This window comes from Lycorma delicatula, chromosome 12, assembly GCF_047948215.1.
Source record: "Lycorma delicatula isolate Av1 chromosome 12, ASM4794821v1, whole genome shotgun sequence".
NCBI classification, from domain to species: Eukaryota; Metazoa; Arthropoda; class Insecta; order Hemiptera; family Fulgoridae; genus Lycorma; species Lycorma delicatula.
The window spans coordinates 41,523,031-41,545,323 of NC_134466.1; the positions used below are offsets into that span (position 1 = coordinate 41,523,031).

At 31.5% G+C, this 22,293-nt stretch overlaps 1 protein-coding gene across 2 annotated transcripts in view; it reads right to left on the bottom strand.

Moving 5' to 3' along the window:
- Positions 1-22,293, bottom strand: part of LOC142332731 (very long chain fatty acid elongase AAEL008004-like) — a 271,686-nt gene that overhangs the window by 21,589 nt on the left and 227,804 nt on the right. For both annotated transcript variants that reach the window (XM_075379328.1, XM_075379329.1), the window contains exon 4: positions 2,317-2,454. In XM_075379328.1, the coding sequence (XP_075235443.1) occupies positions 2,317-2,454 (138 nt within the window). The remainder of the gene's footprint in view (positions 1-2,316; positions 2,455-22,293) is intronic.

Genomic DNA, 22,293 nt, shown 5'->3' on the forward strand with positions numbered 1-22,293 from the left:
ATTATAAAAATTTATATATATATATATACAAACGAGTATATATTTATATAGTTATTTATTTGGTTATCTCATAACTGAACACAAGACAGATATTTATTGGATATTTTTAGTGACGGTCTTCTTATAACCCATGAGACCCAACTGGTCATATTAAAAATTTTTTTAAATAAAAGTTTTAGGTAATGTTTAGAGGACTAATGAACACTTTAAACCGATTCAATATGTGCATATTAAGGAAGGTATGATAATTTTTTTCTTTGCAACCCAATTTTTTCAACCCCCTGGGTCAGTGGTTGGTGATATCAAAAAAATTTACTTAGATAAGTTTTATGCTCTTATCCAAAGAATAGTAGGAACTTTAAACAAATTCAATATTTTACTTAATAAGAAAGTTATAGTGATATTTTGTTTTTTCAAAAAATCCACCCCATATCCACCCACATGATCCGATTTTGGTCATTAACAAACTCGATTTTGGGTAGAGTTATTTTTAGAGAACAGTATGAAAGTGACTGATGCAAAATTATGGCAGTTATCGTGTCCATAAGAAAGTGATATATATAAACTTTTCAGCTGATGGTGGTTTTGGGGTCTGGGGGAAGTGAAACACGAAGATATGTCAAAATATTTCCAGAAGTCCAATCGTGGTACCTGTTACAATAGATAGTAGCTTTCTTATGAAATCTACCTAAAAGGCATAACAATATGATTTTCCACTAAAATAAAGAATCGTTAAAAGGTTAAACCTAAAAACTGCTTTCTTAAAATGGAGTGAACTATGTTTAAGTAAAAGGAATAAGATTCTGATCAAATGGAAACATATTAATTTTATGTAAATATAACTTCAATCATTAACATAAATATAAAAAGGCTAGTTAAAAAAACTGTAGCTAATCACACAAAAAATTTGAGTAACAGGTAAATGAACTCATCACTTAAAACAATGGGAAAATTAACAGTAAACAATTTAATGCCCACGGAAATAAATGATTAAACACGGCATATACAGTATAATATAAACAATAAAAATGTACTTGAAACAATATCTCTGTCTACCATCACCACAGAATAAAAGAAATTCTAGTCATTTCTCGTCATCTGTCATTTGACTGGTTTAATGCACCTATTCCTTTCCATATATGTAAGTTAATTTAAACTAATTTGTGACATCACATTCTTCAACTATTTTAGCCTAAAGTATTCCAAATCATTTGTATGCGTCCTACAGATTTTAAATTCTTCATATCCTTTCATAAAAAAAAAATTAATTAGGTATTTTTAATTCATTTTTTGCATTCTTAATAGGCAAATAACTACAGAGGTTGTTATTGCTTAAATACAAAATTCTATACTAAATTTGAAAAACATATATACAATTAATCTGGTAAAAAAGCTAAAAATAAAGCTGAAAAGTACACAAAGAAGTAATCAAACACATCCATAATTTATTTACCTTTAAATAACTATAAAATGAAAAAATGCCAAGCCTAGTCAGGATTTGAACCCAGAATGTTCTGGATGGATCAAATAGTTTCTTCGATCAAAAAATATTACTTTATGAGTGAGTGAGTGATGGAGGGAGGGAGGGAGAGAGATCCAAAATCAGGTCTGGCTAGTTATATTTTAGTATGCTGGTTCCACAATAGTGGTCTGTTGTTGGGATTTAATTAAGAAACTCTGGTCTGGTAATTAACAACCTACATTTCTCAAAAAAGAAGTGCAGTGTCTAAGGACCTGAATTCAACAAAGCTACACTAGATATCTGGATAATGCCAGAATATCATATGAATCCATCAGGGGCCAGAATTGTAATACTCTTACAAACCAAAATAAACTTTAACCAACTGGGTTCGTTTAGTGTAAACTCATTGTAAATCAACTGTTTTCAAAGTTGAAGTTCTCAGGTTCAAATCCCAATAAAGGTAGTTGCTTTTATTTGGATCTGAATACTAAATCGTGGATACAGGTGGTTGGATTTCAATTAACCACATGTCTCAGGAATGGTTGGCCTGAGTTTGTTTAAGACTACAAATTACCAATACAGTTAAATTATACTAATAAGTTGCTAATGACTAACTGTTCAAGCAGCTGTAAATAAAAGTATTAAAAAAATAATAAATAAAAAAATTTTTTTTTTTAGTAATTTAAATTTTTTTATGTGAAATATGCAAAACATGCAAAAATTAAAAATAAAACTAACTTGTATATAAACTACTTATAAACAGAAGAAAATTAAAAAAATAATATAATTTACTCGTACTCATGCCTACTTCATAAATTTTTAGAACATTTTTGATATTACTAAAAACTACTTACCGTATCAAAAAATTCTGTAAATTTAGAGAAATAATACCACCAGCATGTGCGTGCCATTCTTAAAGCCATAGGGCTATTTGAATAATCGACTGGTTGACATCGAAAACTATACTGGCCTCCCCAACCGCTCATCATATACTGTAAAAAAAAATTAAACATATAATTAAAAATTATAAATAACATTTAAATTAAATAATTAAAAAAAAAGGGTGCAGTAATACAAAAAAACATATAGCATCTAAAAAAAAAAAATCATTAGCAATTCTTTTCTTTGTTTTGACAAGCTATAAATTGGATTTTGATTGCAATTTATTTTTAACTTTATAAAATTTAAAAATGTATTTTCAATATCATAAAACAGTATTGCATCAATGTATTTTTTTTTAGTAACATATGAGTTAAAAACTCCTGTCAAATACAGACTGAAATTTCAATCAAATGTTTTGTGCAATGAATAAAAGCAAACATTTATATATTTCAGTATTAAATGAAACAAATTTAAATTAGTATGTAAAATTAATATTTTAACTGTTTTCTGCTCATATAGTTGTTTTTATCTAACTGGGAAAGGAAGGTGACGTATGGCAATCTAGCTGACCAAATGAAACAGATCCAATTTTTAACTTTTGACATTGTCACTCTGTTTATGATGCTAAATTATTCCCCATTTACCATCAAAGGCATCCGGATAAACAGAGTTATAGTGTATGTTGGCCACTCCAGTAACATCACTTGTTACTGGAAACAGTGCCTGCAATATTGTTTGCACAAAAAGAACACTTTTAAAACCGGTAATCAATTATTAATGATTGATGACAGTTTATTTTATAGCTTTACTGAAATTTTTATTTTATTATTTCAATTTTACTATATAGTTAAATCTGTTAAATTAAGTACAAAATGAGCAATTTGTACCATTCACTATTATACATGAATGTAAATCGCTTAAGCAACAACGAAAGTAGTAGATGGGAAAAATTTTGATCTACATGTTACTGCTTAAAAGTCTTCTGTTTTAAAGTAATTTAAACAATACAATGAGAAGGGTAAAATTACTTTTATTGCATTAAATATCATGTTTGAAATAGAAAGTGTGAGAAAGGGCTAATTACATATTTCCTACAAGACAAACAACATGATAATTTTATAAATAAAGTACGACAATAACTTGATAATTATTGAACTGACATTCAGTGACAAGGAAATCAAAAATCCTATTTATTTATCATAAATAAAATGTGGTATTTTTCCTTTAAAATTTACAAATAAAATTCAGAATATCTATTTTTGGAAAAAACCAACTAATTACTTTGTTTTTCTATCATACAGAATTAATAACAATATTAATAAAATTCTTAACGATCTTCTGTATAGTTCTACCTCATCAAAAAGGACGATTCTGATATCACAGAAAATTGTAATTAGGTTAAGACTCATTAACTCTATTGATTCAAATGAATAAAACAACAACAAAATCTATACTTAAAAAAATCTGAATTCTTGAAAATAGTAGATTTAATTCTTTATAAGATTCAAATTTGATTTATGAACATACATTTTACGTAAATAAAAAAAAAAAAGTTAATACTAGGTACGAGATTGTAAACATAATCTCTTACAACCTTGGTTTAGGAAATCAAACACAATAAATTATATTATGCCAATGTTTGGAACTACTATAATTAATAAACCTATTCCTACAGATCAATAGATTTAAAGCAAGTATGTTTCACTTTGTATTGATAGTAACCAAACATATAATATTAATAAAGTGGAATTACAAAAAATGTTCTGTGTCAGATCCATTCATGGTATGAAGTATTAGTTCAATCTCTCATTTGAACTCTTCTAATGGGACAAACCATATTTATATAGATAGAATAAAAAAAAAAGTAATAAAAAATTATATATAATCTATTCTTGATAACAAAAATGTGTAAAAATTTAGGCAACAAAGAACTAATGACTTCAATAAGTTTTATAGTTATTAAATTATATTTTGTTTCTTTAATTTGAGGAAGCATTTACGGATTTTGTTAACATGAATATTAATGGAGAACATAAAATAAAATTGTTAAAAACAAATGTTAATCTGCATGACAGAATGATAACATCTTGGCCTTTCTTTTGGAGGTTCTGGGTTCGAACCCCAGTTAGGTATGGCATTTTTCATACACTACAAATTTTCATTTTCCAATTACCATGATAATATCTGTGGTATATTAATTCATTTTTAAAAAAAATTATATATATAAATAATCATAAATGAATATTTCTTGGTTGGCTATTAAAATAAAAACCAAGCACAAAATATTCACATCACAAATAAATCGCCTTCTTTTTAAAGAATAAAAAAATAAATCATCAATATTTTCAATTTTACGTAATTTTTCTTAAACATGTTATTTATAAAAATAAAATCAATTACAAAAAAGTAAAATATATTTTGACTTTGTAAAACATAAATAAATAAAAAGGAAGGAAATAAACTGATAGAATAAAATAAAATATTTATTTCATTTATAAGTATCGCTTAATTTATTGCAAAAAAAAGTTTATACAACATTTTAAAGTGAAAGTAAAATTACAAGTAGGTTTGTCTTTACGTCTGTTTGTCCTGCAATAGTGAAAGTAAAATTCATGTGAGCTACCACTATTAAAGACGAAAGATAGACAAGAGGAAGAAGCAACAAACAACTTTTACCACAAAAATAAAAAACCAGAATGTCAAACGTTTTCACCAGAAGTATTAATCTCAAAAAAATAAAAGTAATAAAATACATAAACATCTTAACAATTTAATAAAATTCAAAAAATAAAATTCAAAAAATAAAAAATAAAATAAACCAAATACTTCAATATAATTCAATTTGCAAAAAATTGTAGAATAATTTACTGGTGAGAAAGTTGTAATAAGTAAAAAGTATAACTTAATACGCAACTGTCCAAAAAACACAACCTTAAGATATATCCTACAAAAAAATCTAATGTTTTCAACATTCAAAAATGATAATTCTTGTGTGTGTGTGTATATTTATATAAACCTATAGCATTCCTGATATGAAACATAAATATAATGAAAATCGCATGATCATACCAAAGAATAACAAGATCCCATGCCAAGTCTATTAGAAAAAGTGGTTTTCTTCTTCATAAAAGCTGAATAAACTTTTACAGATCAGCACACCAAACTTTTCAAAATGTAAACGATTTATTGCTTAACAACAAAGACATTACTACATTCATTAAAAGATCGGGGTTTAATAATAAAAATAATTACTCTCAGAGAAATTAACTCTGACCAGTATCAATTTTACCGTATGTTTTTTACATGCTTCATAACCAAAAAAATTTGGGACAGGTAGAATAAATTAAAAAACCAAAAACCAATCACCCTTTTCTGTAGGAAACAATGCAACATTTTTATTATCGTTTACACAAACCTTCATAGTGGATTGTTTTTTTCATGTAGAAGGCTCTGGGTATGAATCCTGGTCAGGTTTAGCATTTCCTATACAATAAAAATTTCATTTTTCATAATAACTATTATTGGGAAACAGCCTATTGCCTATTTATGAAAACAATAAACATTTTCTCCGTTCAATAAGAGAGCTTAACTTCTAGATCATTAAGAATTTAACGTACGGTGTTATAAAAAATCAGCATTTTTCAAGAACATTGTTGAAAAACTGTGTGTTCAACTGAAACACATATACCTTTAAATATCCTACAGAACAAATGGGTTTCCATGAAGTATCTCTGGTTATAAAACAAGTTAATAACAACATCAATCTGTAAAATTATCGCAACAATATTCTGCAGCCCACCGGGCTGTTCTAGTGGTTAACTCGTCTAACAAACATGTTGTAACTTTAAAGAATTGGAGGATGATATTCATCAGAAACATGTCAAAAATTCATCTAGGGAACCAAGTATTTGCATGACAATGACGCACACTACTGTTTGGAGAATACACCAGGAAACTGATTGGATAGGTAGGGAAATTCTTGATAACACCTCTTAATTTTTATAAACTTATTGAATATCTTTCAGAAAAACTGATTTTGTTAACAATAAAGTGGATGGTAAAATTTTAGGCAGAGGGTGTTTAGAAACTACATTATACCAGGACAAATCTTTACATCGACTTAGCGATTATGTTGAAAAATAAATAAACTTAATTTTGATAAGTAATTAGAAAAAAAATTATTTGCAAATAATTTATTTTAAGCACATTTTACTTTTTATGGATTCCTATCGTACACAATTTCTAGATTTCTGTTTTTCATTTAATTGATATTCTTGGTTTGATACACCATGAAATCAGTTATCATTTAAATAGTAAAAATGGTATTTCATAATATATAATAAATCTCAAACTCAAGATGCAATAAGTTCAAAACTTTAATGGAAATTTAATCTTTATTAGTAAAAATATAATTGTTTCCTTTTATTCGAACAGAACATTTTATATATAAAACTGATTTTTCATTAAAAAAATAAAATTTGAGAAAAAAGAAAGAAACTAAACCAAACCAGACTTTAGCATAATAAAGAACACACTAAATAAATAGTCTTAAATTTCACGTATACCTGAATGTATAAACTTCATTGACAAGATAACAAAACTTCTGCAGGTTCTAAATAAACCCAGCATCTGTTTTCTTAAATTTATAAAAAAAAAATATATATGTATATTCAACATTAAAGAAATGTATTATTCATGTATGAATAATAAACAACACCAATTTGTATTGAAACGAAAATTGAGAATGATATTTAATAATACTGATTCATTGTTATAATAGAGACTCAATCTGGATATAGATAAGAGTAAAACAAATCATAAAAGTAATAAGAGATAAAAGGGTAGACATTAATATTAATAATAATAATACAAAAAGCTAGAAAATTCTGTACAAGAAAACAGGCTTTTCATTTCTGATGATGCCCTCACTATTTTAGAATCAGAACTGCATTGATTTTCAGAGTACAATGCACTATGTACTATGCTCGATTAACATAGCCCTACACACAAGCATTGAATTTAAACTCACTCACCCACCACTGTGACACACTGCATAGCGCATATGAAAAATATACCAATACAAGGTCAACATAACCTCAAACAAGTCGTGTTGCTTGTTCTTACAACATTAAATTGAGTGTAACTGAAAAACGACTCTACCAATCTTCATCAAATTTTCACAAGCACAATTTCAGATACACTACTACAGAATATGTAAATCTGGATGAAATTAATTTAGTAGTAATTTTGGACACGTTCAAACCATAAAATTTTATATAGCCTATGTGCATACAGTAATATGTGTAATTGTATAAGGAAACCCAATTTTAAGTGAATGGTATTTTCATACTCCTTGTACCTCAAAACGTAAAGAAAATCCATTTCACCCCCCTTTACCATGCAGCCGAAAGTAATACCGTACTTTCTTCAAGTCTGTAAAAAGGGATAATAAAGTAAAATGTAAATTAACGTGTTATGTATAATGAACTTTATGTCATTGTAGTAAATGGGGATGGCCATGAAGCGGCAGATGCTGTCATAAAGGGACTGGATCAGATTGTGGGTCAACAGGAAGTTCAAATTTTAGGGGCAATCACTAAAGGACAGTTGGGCCTAATAACCAAGAAATCTTTGGAGTTTTGGGCCAGAAGGAGAGATGATTCTGAAGTACTGTTGTTGTTGTGTGATGGTGGGTGAAAGCAGGAGGGTAGAAGCCAATTGAAGTCCTCCACTATGGTAGTGGGCCAGCAAGGAACCACCTATGCAGACCTTTTAAAGAACGTGAAGCGTTCCGTTGGAGAAGACTAGGCAGGGGACAAAGGGACGTGCCGTATCACATCCAAGTGACATGCGTATCTGTCACAAAGGGATGTGCCGAAGAGATCTGGAGGTCCGTCTTAAGGACGTTAATAAAGCCCCGCAAGCTCTCAAGGAAGGGATCATGGCCGTAGCCCCGAAAACCACTGTTGTGGAGAAGGGTTCCTTGAGGCAGACGGTTGTTTGCATGAAAGATTTAGATGTGGAGGTCACCAGGGAGGAAGTCCTGGAGGCAGTCAGGAGGACTCTTGGAGGCCTTGCTTTCAGTCGGACTCAGAATGCCAGTGATTCTATCAGGTGAGGTTGGCCACTTGACAATACACAAAAGAATCTTAGTGGGCTGGCAGTCATGGGTGGAGTTAAGGAAGTCCGACATGAGATGTTTCCACAGCTGGGAGTCCATAATGCAGCACAATGTAAGGGGCCTGACAGAAGTGCTTGCTGCTATAACTGTGGGGACATGGGTCATAAACATGTAGATTGTAAAAAACAGACTAGTTGTGTTACATGTGGGCAGTTAAGGCATCAGATGGGGGCCTGTGATTGTACAAACAAAAAATGAATTTTTTTCAACTAAATATGCACAGGTGTTCTGCAGCCCATGACTTGGCATGGTGGGCTAGTGGTGTGGACTTTATTTTATTAACTGAATCCAATAAGTGTATTGTCTCAGCTGAGGGTTGATATGTAGATAGCGAACATGACTCCACTATTTGTAACGTCTTCGGTCAGTACACAGTTCTTGGGGTGACTGTGTACACTGGTTTTGTGGCTGTAGAACTGGCTGATTGTCGTGTGATTTCGGTATATATCTTTCCCAATTGTGGGAATGCTGAGTTTCACCACAGTTTCAATACAATAAAAGAGAACAGAATAGCATTCCAGAAATTAAAAGATGAAATAAATAAGATAATAAAGGCAGACTTGAAGAGAAGATATATATATATATATTCATGGATATATAAATAAGAAAACCAAATTTTTTAAGCTTTATGCAATAGGCACTTGGGTCTTTGGGCTGGGGTAATCTATTAATGCCCCTTTATTAGATCACATCAAGGATAAAATAGCACTACAAATTCCAAAAAGAAACTAACACAGTTAAAATTGCAATTATGTAATTACAGAACCATATATCATGAAAAAGGGCCAAAGATAATAAAAATGGATGGGAAGTGAATTCAAATACAGAAATACCAACAATACTTTCACTATGTTGCGCATACATCTTTTTTGGATTACCGATTTCATGTGTTTTTGTTATTCAAACCGCTTACACATCAGACCAAAACCATGAACCAAATTTATTTTGAAATTTTTTAGCCAAAACACAATATCCTCCAATGATAAAACCGTTTCATATCACTTGAAAGTTTTCTGTTTCGCATCCGATTGTTTTATTCAGTATCTTTATTTAAAAGAAATTTTTTCCCAGAAATGTATAGTGCTAAAGAGTTTATGTCTTTCACAACTGCAACAAAATTGTAAATCATGTACAAGTTAAATAATTATACATTTTAGTGTGTATTGGCTGTGTTTTTCTTCTTTATCAGCAGTTGGTTCCACAAACTTAAAAATTTTAGAAAAAAATTCCTTATAAAACATTTGATTTTGTAAATGATATCTTGATTCTTCGGCTGGAAAAAGGATTTTGCACCATGTGATTAGTACAGAATCAAACAAAATAATATTATGATCGATTTTAGAGAAACAGTTTTTCAACAGCTGGACGAGATGACTCACCGGGTTGGTCTAGTGGTGAATGCGTCTTCCCAAAATCAGCTGATTTGGAAGTTGAGAGTTCCAGCGTTCAAGTCCTTGTTAAGTCAGTTATTTTTACACGGATTTGAATACTAAATCGTTGGATACCGGTGTTCTTTGGTGGTTGGGTTTCAATTAATCACCTATCTCCTCATTTACCCCCTGAAGTATTATCTGAAATGTAATTACCGGAGGTACTAAACAGGAAAAAAGAAAGGTGGACGAGATGACGCATTGTCAAGTTCAATTATGGACTTATCTTTGAATATTTTTAAACTTTCTATTTTATAACTTCCAGTTTTCAATACTGCTTTGGTATATTTCGGAAACCAGAAGATTGTAAGAGCAAATGAAACATTCTCTTGTAGGATTCTGATATTATTATAAGATTTTTTTGCATTATATATTTTTATATACAAATGATAAAAATTGTATAAGTATAAAAATCATTTGTATAAGTATAAAAATATAACACTTATTTCTCAGCAAAAAAAAAGTTCATTCTCTTCTTAAATAGATTAATGATTTTAAAAAAGTAATTTAAATAAAATAAAAAACGTTCTTAATAATGGCTTTAGAAGAACTCATAAATTTTCCTTAATGCCACTTTTTTTTTAATTCTGGTATAAATTACCAAATAGATATAAAGTACCATGGAATTTATGACGTATATAAGTTAGGTACATAGAATTAAAATAAAAATTACTTAATTACACACATTCTAACTAAATTCTCTAAAAGAAAAAATATTATTGCAAGTCTAACAAAAAAAAAGACCACAAGTATTATGAGGAAAAGATAATAATGAAATGAAGGGGGAAGGTTAACGTTTGACGTCAAAGAACAAGTTACTATTTGAAATTTTGTCGTAAATAAAAGCTGTAAAACAAGTACGGTTATATGAAACTAATTAGGAAAAAAAGTTCACATAGATAAATAAATTAAGACTTGAAAATCTGAAAGAAGTATTATTATAATATTAATCTTAATGCTAATGTACAATTTTATTTGTTTATTTAAGTAAAAAAAAATAATAAAACATTAAAAAACATGATGCCAAGATAAAAATTATGCAAATATAACAAACAAGATAAGAAAAAAAAAATGAACTGGAATTAAAAAAAACCAGTTGAGTAAAACAAGTGAACTTGAACCTGGCTGGTTGGTTTGTCCAGGGAATTCTTTGACGTCAGTTGCTTATCCACAACAAAAAAAAGAAATAAATAAAAATATTCAAACTATTAGTATGGGATATAAATAACGATGAAAATACAAACCAGTTTAGTATAAACTGAATATGCTATAGCAAGACCAATTAAAAAAAAAATCTTGTATAAAACAAGAATAATACTTTTATATCTAAGCTATAATTATGACGTCACTAAATGTCTATGTTAAAGAATATGAAGGTAAAACAAAAGGAAAAATCAATATAATTATGTTAATTAACAATAAGGAAATCATAATGGGTTTTAAAAAACAATTTTTTTTAAAGGAAATATCAAAATCCGAAGATTAGACCAATGAATTAACAAAAAACTGTGATATATAATTAATTAAAATATTAATTTTATTTCAAATTCATTTGAAAAAATAACTTTAGGGATCTAAACATTAAACTATAAAATAAATGTTCAAAATTTAAGTTAAATGTAATTTTACTGTACATATTATTGTAAATGCTTCAAATACATCTTTCTATTAGTTTAGGTAGAATTCTATCAATATTAATTTTTTAAGATTACATTAGTAACTTGGCATTTAAAGCACATGCAATTTATATAACTGAAGTCACCGTAAAAACTGTGAATTTAAGTATAAAAATTGGTAAAATATTACATAATTGATGACATTCAACAAACTTATAAAAAAAGGGCATTAACAAAGAAACCTTTTATGTTATGATTAATAAATATGAACAACTATTACATTAGAATTCCTATTAAGAAAAGGAAAATATATGTAGAACATGGTTTATCAAATGAATTGGTACATTCATTTTTTGTTTAAAGGTACCTTACACTTTCATTCATGTTGTGGTTGGTGCCTACACCAGTTTGGGGCGAAATTTAAATCGTCTTCAAAGTTTACATCGCCGTACGTTGTTGGCCGTGATATGTGGCTATCGTCATATGACGAAGCCTGTTTGCTAGCTTCAGCCCCGCCAATTGAGCTGCAAGTGAAAGAACGAATGAAGCGATATGAAGGTATGGGGAAACGTAATGCGATGGCGGCTACGAGAAATTCCTGGAAAATAAAAAATGGACGACAGTTGGAGGTTCTAATTGGATCAGGCGGCTAATTACAGACATCGATCTTTGGCTGAATAGAGGTCATGGCGAAATGAATTTCTTCAAGATACAAATGTTAATAGGTCATGGGACTTCGAGTATTATTCGCATAGGTTCGGCAGACGGAGTTCCACCTGCTACATGTATTGTAGTAGGGTGGATACTGCGGAACATACAATCTTCAAGTGCGAGGAATGACGTGTTTTACGTAGGCAGGCTGACCTGGATGGATTCCAGCCTGAGAATTTAATACGTTTTATTTTGACATCAAATGAAAATTTGAGGACTTTTAATTCGTTTGCCACTAAAGTGCTACGCAACAAAGTCGAGGAAGGGAGTGGATTTTACAGTTAGGGAAAGGCGGATAGCCCTGGATGTGAGGGCCCGAACTGTGTCGGTTACGATGATCGACCGGGGACTCCGGGGTCCTTAGGCTGGGATGGAACAAAATAAAAGGCCCAGACCCGGCAACTTGATCAAGCCCGGTTCTCCCTGCTCAGTGGTTAGAGGCGTGAGGAATTGAAAAGTTTAGACCGCGACCCGGTCTCCGGGGAGGGGCCCGGGAACGACATAGTCGGGTCCGGTACACCTCTTCTCGGAGATTAAAGGCAGGCGATAAAAAATATCCACCGGGGAGTTGAACTGCCATGCCGGACGTACTGCCGGTAGATGGGGAGGCCCTCTTAGAGTTGAAGGGGACGCTCTCTTGGGCAGAGCTTTACTTGATTGTATGTCCGGCCCAGAAGAGTAAGGGATAACGGGAAAAAGTGTAAATTACAGTTGCTGTTTCTGATATTAATGATAGTCCTTGTGGTAAACAATATGAAAGCACCACTCAGAACTGATCATCATCGTATTTCAATGAGGTTAGCATGTCGATATCCTAGTGTTATTTTTTGGGTTAGTGAAGAAAGGGACGAGAAATCACTTCATTCCTCACTTCTTAATAGGCCTATAACATGATATTCTTATTTTATTGAACACTATTTTAATAATCAGCATAATAATTAAAATTTATTTAATGTATTAATTTGGAAAAAAAAATTTAATTTAAACCCTGGAATATTAAACGTCTGTCTTTTCATTAATTGAATTACTCATATTTTAAGAAACAAAATCTCAACTTATCCACGCCCAGATTTACCGTATTCAACAAATGTAATATAAAAAGGAAATTAAAAACAATCGGGAGAGGAGAATATCCGATTCTCTGTTTAATGTTAAACAGGTTAATAATTTCGACAATGACAAATACATTCCTAAATTAGAAAAAAATACTGTGAAACAAACATAAGAATGAAAGGAGAGGAGTGGGGGATAGTTACAGAATGGGATAGAAAAAGACAGGTGGGAGAATATGGTAGAATAGGACCAGTTATTAAGCCTTAAGGTAGGTTGTACAGCCGAACCATTAGATAGTGTGGTTGGTTTCAAAGTCAAAAACTGACACGTATGAAGGTCTCTCGCTCGTAACTAGCGTCCTAAACGAGTATCGTGTAACATAAACCTTATCTATACTAGCTATTCGAAGGTCGGCTAGCATAAAAATCTTAACAGAAATAATAAAAAAGAAAACGTAACTAGTTACACGCGTACAATACAGATATATATATATAGACGTACATTACATTGTCAATTATCCAAAATCGATATTTACTAAGTGAGTGTGAATAAAAGTTTTACTTAATTAAAACGGTGTAGTTCTATAGATTACCACCTATGAAAACTAAAAATTACTTGAAAAAGTTAAATAAAAATAAAAACGTAAAATTAATATGCGATAACAATTTAATTACGTGACTCGACAACTTTTATTTTATTAAAACAATATTTTTTAATTCAAGGGTTGATTAGTAATTGGTTTATTGCATAAGTACCATTTATTATTCAACTAGTGGTAAACAGAAAGGCGATGTTCAATCAAAGAAAATATATATATATATATGTAGCAAGTAAATAATAATAACGGAGATTTTATCAAATCCTAAGGTGATGATCAATTCACGGAAGATGTTAAAATTACAACTCTATGGGGCGATGTCCCTAAAGAAAGTAAGTGATTTGATCAAATCCTTAACTGTTTTATTGAAAAGCTGAAATAATATTGTTTAGATACATAAACAATGTATCTAAACAATGAATTGTTTATTTACAATAAACAATTGTAAATATGGAACATATTATGAACCTCCTTATAATGAACGTCCCGGTTGTTCATTTATTGAATTAAAGAGTCTGATAGATAAATTCTGAAGATTTTAAAAAACGCCGAACAGCAATTCGGGATAGGCTACTGATCATTAGTCAGTAGCCTAATGATAAAATCTTCCGTGACAAAATGTTTTCTTTTAATATTCTTCAGTTGCGCCGCTTTACTTAACCTAACCTTATTACGCAAGCCTTTACATACTCTTATATGAAGTTCTTAGCACCATATTTAAATATAGAAAACAATAAAAATGCGCACAACCTTCCTCGTGTAATGATTCTGCGCTACTGCGTGTGTCACGTAAGAAGCGCGGCGCTGGCCGGCACGAATGCCGGAGGGGAGCGATGAGGTATTGGGGTGTGGTAACAAGCGAAACAGAGCTGTGCGAGTCCTGAATTGTTTTTATTTCATATTTTTACTAGAACAGTTAAAGGGATTTGATCAAATCACTTACTTTCTTTAGGGAAATCGCCCCACAGAGTTATAATTTTAACATCTTCCGTGAATTGATCATCTACCTTAGGGATTTGATCAAATCTCAGTTTTATCATCTCCCTCCGACATATAGATATATACACACACAGGTGTCCGACGAAGTATGGAGAAATCTTCAAGACATGTTCAACTGGTGAAAATAATGAAAAAAGTTCAAATATACATAGATCTGTAAACGTTTTGTTTTCAAGTTACGGCTAGCGAAAGATCTCACCCGGATTTCAGCTTTCTAATAAAAAGCCCTAATGTAATTTTTACAGTATTAATAATAACTTTACATTATATTTCTGGATTCCTTTTGTTATTATCAATATGGGAGTTTTCCGTCTTTGATGTTTCAAGAGAAGAGATTTTTATAGAACTACAAAATTTTGATATAATTATTATTTAATGAACCGTTAATTAAAAAGTAACAAACAAAATCATCTTTCAATTGTTTTTTGAATGTCTTTAAAACTGTAAAATGAAACTGTACAATAATACATTTTTGAAAAAAGTTTTAAAAACATCGAAAACAGTTGTATTTTATAAATACTGAACTGAGGGAATCTATATTTATATACAATCGGATCCTTACTAAAAAAAAAAATCCACATTACAAACAATTTAACATAACAAAAATAAGCAAAATAAAAATTTTAACGTATCATAATTATTTATAATTTAAAATAATGGAAAGTATAACAGATAAAAAAAATTATAATAAAGGCCTACATCAACCGAACAAATTTATAAACAAAGCAAAACAACAAACGAAAACCTAACTCATCACGCATTCCATAATACACACTTCAACGCGCATATACAAACAATACACATTTATAACAAAAGTGTGCCAAATATTACTAGAAATCATAAAGAACACTACGAGAGGTCGGAATGAAATTTATCAGATTCGTTCTCATTTTAATCTATAATAAATAGCGCTTGGTGTCACCTAAGCAAAAAAAACCTGAGTGGGCATCACATGACTTCCTTGTACGCCGATTAAATTACATTAACACAATTTTTTTAAATGAAAAGTACATAAAATTTTATTTCATTAATAACTTCTGATTTTTTATTTTTTTATTAATGAATTATTACTTATATTGATTTTTTTTACAATCAGAGGTAATAATTATTAATAAATCAATATAATTAAAAAAAGGAGATGAAGTCGGAATCGAACCGATGTGCCTTCCCCTTTGTAATATGCAAATATTTAATTAATTAAAATTTCATTTGGCTATAACTCTGGAACTAATGAAAATAAGTATAACTTATACAGTTGAAAAGCTCTCAATGAGGTTTTATTACTGCAATTAAGAAAAAATCCAAAATCTAACTTTTTTTGGATTACGGGCTTTTTTTAAAGATAATTTTGGTTCATTCGATTGCAATCTAAAAGGGAGGTGAATAACCAAATGTTACAACATCCCAATCCCGTAGGGGAAGCCTTGTGACGCTTCCGGTCGCCATACACCCCCCCCTCCGTTCGTAGCTCTGATGGGCTTTAACGGGAGTAGATGTGATCCTAAATCCAAAATTTCAACATCGTACGGCTAATCGTTTTTTAGTTATGCAAGATATACACATACGTCACGTGTAAACTCGTGAAAATGGATTCACGGATGATTAAAATGGATATTTCCGTTGAAATCTGAAAAACCGAAATTTTTCGCGATCACAATACTTCATTTATTTTGTAAAAGGAGCTAATTACCATTTAATTTTTCTTTTCCAATAAATTAGTACTTTTTTATGTTTACAAATTCTAGTTGTGTTGTAAATTATTATTGTTAGTGATATTTATAAAAGTGATGGCTGTATTATTACCATTTGGATCATTAATTGGAACATTAACAGTTTTAAAGTTCGTAATTCTGAGGCAATACAAATACAAAGTTACTCTACAGGACGTTTTATCTAGTTTTATTATCTCCGCGATTTCCGTTTTTGATCGCTAATAATTAAAAAACGAAGGCATTCATCGAGAAACAGATTTCGCGTTTTTCTCGTAAAATTATACATTAAAATCGTGTATCACACGTCCACATTCCTATTTAAAACAAAAATTAAGTTTGGTCCAACTTGCCGGATATTCAAGATGGTGGAGAAAAACTACAATCATCATAAAATATTAATTTTGTTAACCTCGTACAACCTCTAAGTTTGGAAAAATAAAGCCGTTTCCATGCTGTAATTTTAATATTTTAATGCTTCTTATATGTTACTCCAACTCCACCCGAAGGGGTATACAGTAGCAAGTAATTAGCGAATACAAAAAAAAAAATTACTAGGATTTTTTTTTAGTATAAAATGACGATAAGTGATCAAACAGTAAGAGGTCTGTTCACAAAATAACCGAAAACTTTGAATTACGCGCCAATAGAGATATTTAGTGACGTGCGGTTGGCAGTATTGTGTTCCGCATAACCTTCACTGTAACCACACACACGTTCTTGAATTATTCATATCTCGTTTAGTTTTTCGTGTTATTATTATTTGAGTGCAACGTGTTAGTAGCGATTTTTGTAATGTGCGATTTTCGGTAGCAACGATACAACAAAACATTTTTGATAAAATTGGGAAATAGTTTCACAGAAAAGTTTCAAGTTTTGAAACACGCTTACGAAGATGATTCTCTGGGTCGTACCCAATGTTACGATTGCTTTTACGATTTAAAACCGGTCGTCAGTCGACTGAAGATGACCCTCGATCAGAAAGGCCTTCGACTTCAACTGATGACACCCGGGTTCAAAAAAACCAACGATCTGGTGCGCGCAAATCGCCGATTGACTCTGAGAACTTGCAGAAGAGATTAGTATCTCGATTGGATCATGCCGTGACATTTTGACTGAGAAATTGAACGTGCATCGAGTTGCAGCAAAGTTTGTTCCGCGTTTGATGACCGAACAGCGAGTGGAAGTTCATCAGCAACTTCCAATGACGATGAAACATTCGCGCAAAAGATCATAACGGGAGACGAAAGTTGATTTACGGCTACGACATCGAAACAAACGTTTGATCATCACAATGGATTGGCAAAGATCTACAAGCCCCAAGAAAGCAGTCAGTCTCGATCCGCTGTCAAAGTGATGCTCTCTGTTTTTTCGAATTTAATGAATTGTGCATTTTGAATTCTTACCACAAGGTGAAACAGTGAACCGTGCGTACTTTCAAGACGTTTTACAACGGTTACGTGAAAAAAATCCGCAAAAAAGAGACCGGAGTTGTGGCGAGACACAACGCATAGTTCCTTCACCACGAAAATGCGCCCGCATACTCAGCTTTGTCAATTCGTCAGTTTTGCGCCAAAAATTAGATGACTCTCCTCTCTCAGCCTCCCTACTCGTCAAACCTGTCTCCTTGTGATTCTTTCTTATTTCCGAAATTAAATCAGTGATGAAAGGACGCTGTTTTGAAACTATTGATGACAATAAAGTAAATTCGTAAAGGAGCTTAAAGGCCATTTTAGATAAAGCTATCCAAAACTGCTTCGCGAAGTGGAAACACCGCTGGGAAAAGTGTGTCAATAGGGAAGAGTAGTAGTACTTTGAAGGAAACCCACCGGGTTGGTCTAGTGGTAAACTCATCTTCCCGAACCAGTTGATTTGGAAGTCGAGAATTCCAGCGTTCAATTCCTAGTAAAGTCAGTTATTTTTACACGGATTTGAATACTAGATCGTGGATACCGGTGTTCTTTGGCAGTTGGGTTTTAATTAACCACACAACTCAGGAATGGTTGAACTTGAGACTGTACAAGACTACATTTCATTTACACTCATACATATCATCCTCATTCATCCTCTGAAAAGTAATTACCGGAGGCTAAACAGGAAAAAGAAAGGAAGTACTTTGAAGGAGACAAGGACCAATAAATCTGTAAAATTAATAATAAAGATTAAAAATATAAAGTTCGATTATTTTCTGAACAAGAGCTCGTATTTGAGCAACAAAAGGTTTTCAATTGTGTACGAGATGGAGAAATATTATTAAAACCTTGCAATTTCCCTATATTACGGTAATATCAAGGAATTAGATAAATCTATAAAAACCAAAATATCACTACGTATATAATAAAATAATAAAGTAAAAACCCCTTCATAAAAAAGGAATTTAATTAATACGCAAATAAAATTAATGAAAATAAATAAAATTACAACAATTAAAATAATTAAGCAAAAGATATTTAAATTAATACGCTAATTAAGGCACAACATATAAATAAATATATACTCCCCGGTAGTTAAAACGTGATTTGGGATTCAAGAAATAAATCAGGTAGTTTCAATGTCACCGATTTGTGTTAGTAACGAAATATCTAAATATACAGCCTTGAAAATCGCGATTATTCAAACTTATAACTTTTCCGGTTTAGCTATATTATTATTTTACATCCATTTTCCATGTTTATTTGGATTGAATACAAAGGAAATATTATTAAGGATATATATTATTTTACTGGAAAATTTGTATTATTTAATTTCACATTTTTTATTATTTTTTTAAAACATTGATTAAAAATCAATTATAAGATTGTAATAAACCGTAAGCTGTTAATTATTATAAAAAAAAAAACAAACAACTTTTTTTTTAAAGTGATATGTACTTAAAAGACAATTACAAGGCAAATTTAATCCCTTAATAACAAAATTTTTATTTACCTTATATTTAATAATTTTATCGTCCTTAAGAACTGAATAACAACATTTTTACATCAAATCAAAATTAAGAGGTGGTTTTCAATTCGGGCATTATTTAGAATCTTCTTTTTTATTATGTAAAAAAAAACTCCTCGAAATACTTTTTTTTTTCAGATAAAAAGATAGAAAACAAATTTATACAGACGATCTGAATACATCTCATATAAAAATCTAATGATATCTGGGAGTTTGTTTCTCTTTCACGCAAAAACTACCTAACTGATTGAGCGGTAATTTTACACGAACATAGTTTTTACACCTAACCCACCGGTTTGGTCTAGTGGTGAACGCGTCTTCCCAAATCATCTGATTTCGAAGTCGAGAGTTCCAGCGTTCGAGTCTCAGTAAAGTGAGTTATTTTTAAACGGATTTGAATACTAGATCGTGGATACCTGTGTTATTTGGTGGTTGAGATTCAATTAAACAAACAACTCAGGAATGGTCGAACTTGAGACTGTACAAGACTACACTTCATTTACACTCATATATATCATCCTCTGAAGTATTTCCGAACATTAAATACCAGAGGCTAAACAGGAAAAAGAAAGAAAAGTTTTTATACCTGAAAAGAACATATGACTGTTGTCGATACGAAATAGTTAACGGTTTCAAGACGAGGCCGTTTTGGCTTGCGTTAACAATCTGATAATGTTCCTTGTCGATATTCAACTTTTTTTACGCCCAAATCTTCGGTCAAATCTAATTCACTTTCAGTATTTGAAATTAAATTGTCTACAAAAAGAAAGTTCTGTTTGTCTTTTACGATAATATTTTCTGATTATTTTATCGAAAAAAGTATCTTTAAAGGTGCGACGGTGTACTGACTGAACTAATAGAATAACAACAATTAAAACAAAATAAAAACTGAAGTAAAAATTTAAAACCAAACCAAAATTAAAATATTTATTAAACTGTTGCTCTGAAGAAATACAATAAATTTGATAGTTTTCATAAATTGAACATGCTTAAATTATTATTTATCGTATTATTCTCAAGAGCGTGAAAATAATTAACAAACTGGGGGTATAAAGGGCTGAGTCACCTGGCTAAACGGGAAAGAGCGTGACGAGCCCTGACCGACTAGTGTTTTTTTTATTTTTCATTATCACTGCTTAATACTGGATGGTTATATCGTAATATTAAATAGCCTAACATCATTTTGATATCCAAAGTATTATCGCATGTAAATCTACTAAAGTTGGCGTAAAAACTAAAAAATACACATTTCCCCATTCCAGACAAACTTAGTTTTCGTAAGATATAGTGTTCTTTTTTTTTTAGAGGATTGTCTATATTTTAAGTAAAAATAAAACATAAAATAAATTTACGTTAGTAAATTGTTCACAGATTTTAATTTTGCGTCAACTTTAAAAATTCTAAATTAATACACACACACGTATATATATACAAGGGGTGTCCGAAAAGTTTTGAGCCTCAACTCAATGAAGATCGCAGCACTAGTCAACAAAAGTTAGGGAATGTATTCGCGCATGCGTTGAAAGGTATTCACTAAGATTTCAGCCATTTTTGGACACTCACTTGTTTGATAATCGTTTAAGTATAAAGAGTCATTGTGAGCGTTTTTGTGAAAATGGAAAAAATAGAATATCGTACCGTGATTAAATTCTTGCATTTGAAAGACAATACGGCTACGCAAATTAAAACCGAGTTGGACGCTGTTTACGGGAACTCTGTCCCACCATTTGCCACCGTGAAAATATGGGCAGCTGAATTTAAACATGGTCGTACCAGCTTGGTTGATGACAGAGCGTTCGGGACGCATCCCAACCCCATAAGGGGAAGACAACTTACTTTGTGACGTTACCGGTCGACACACCACCCCCTCCTTCCCGAGCCCTGAGGGGCTTTACCGGAGGTCGTTTTTAGACCTCTAACTGATTACATCTCACAGTCATCATCAGCCAGGCCTCGGTCGGGGTGCCACCGATGTAAAGCGTTCGGGACGGCCAAAACCGGCAACCACCACCGATATCGAAAAAGTTCACTAAATGGTACTGGACGGCCGACGAATTAAGATTGGAGAGATAGCAGAGAGTATAGGCATATCGAAAGAACGTGTTTTTCATATATTAACTGAAGAATTGGAAGTAAGCTAACTGCCCGTTGGGTGCCACGTTTGCACAATTTGGCCCAAAAACGCATTCGAACGAACATTTCCAAGACCCTGCTGGAGCAGTTTAACCAAACGAGTCAGAGTTTTTGCGTCGATTCATAACAGCAGATGAAAGGTGGATCCACCACTACATTCGTGAGACGAAACAACAGACAAAACAGTAGACTGCAATGGGTGAACCTGCTCCGAAAAAGGGGAAGACGGTTCCATCGGCTGGGAATGTGATGGCAACTGCTTTTTGGGATAGTAACGATATTTTGTTTATCTTCAAAAAGGTAAAACAATAACGGGACAGTATTACGCATCATTACTTGACAAGCTGAACGCAGAAATTATAAGAAAACGACCACATTTGAGAAGAAGAAAGCGTCTTTCTATGAGGACAATGCGCCTGCTCACACTTCGACGGTCATGGCTAAAATTTACGAATTGCACTTTGAATTGGTTGAACACTTACCATATCTGGTCCTAAGCGACTTTTTCTTGTTTCTAACCTTAAAGTTTCGCTTGTAGGAAAGAGATTTTCATTGGAAGGAGATATTGTTGAAAAATAA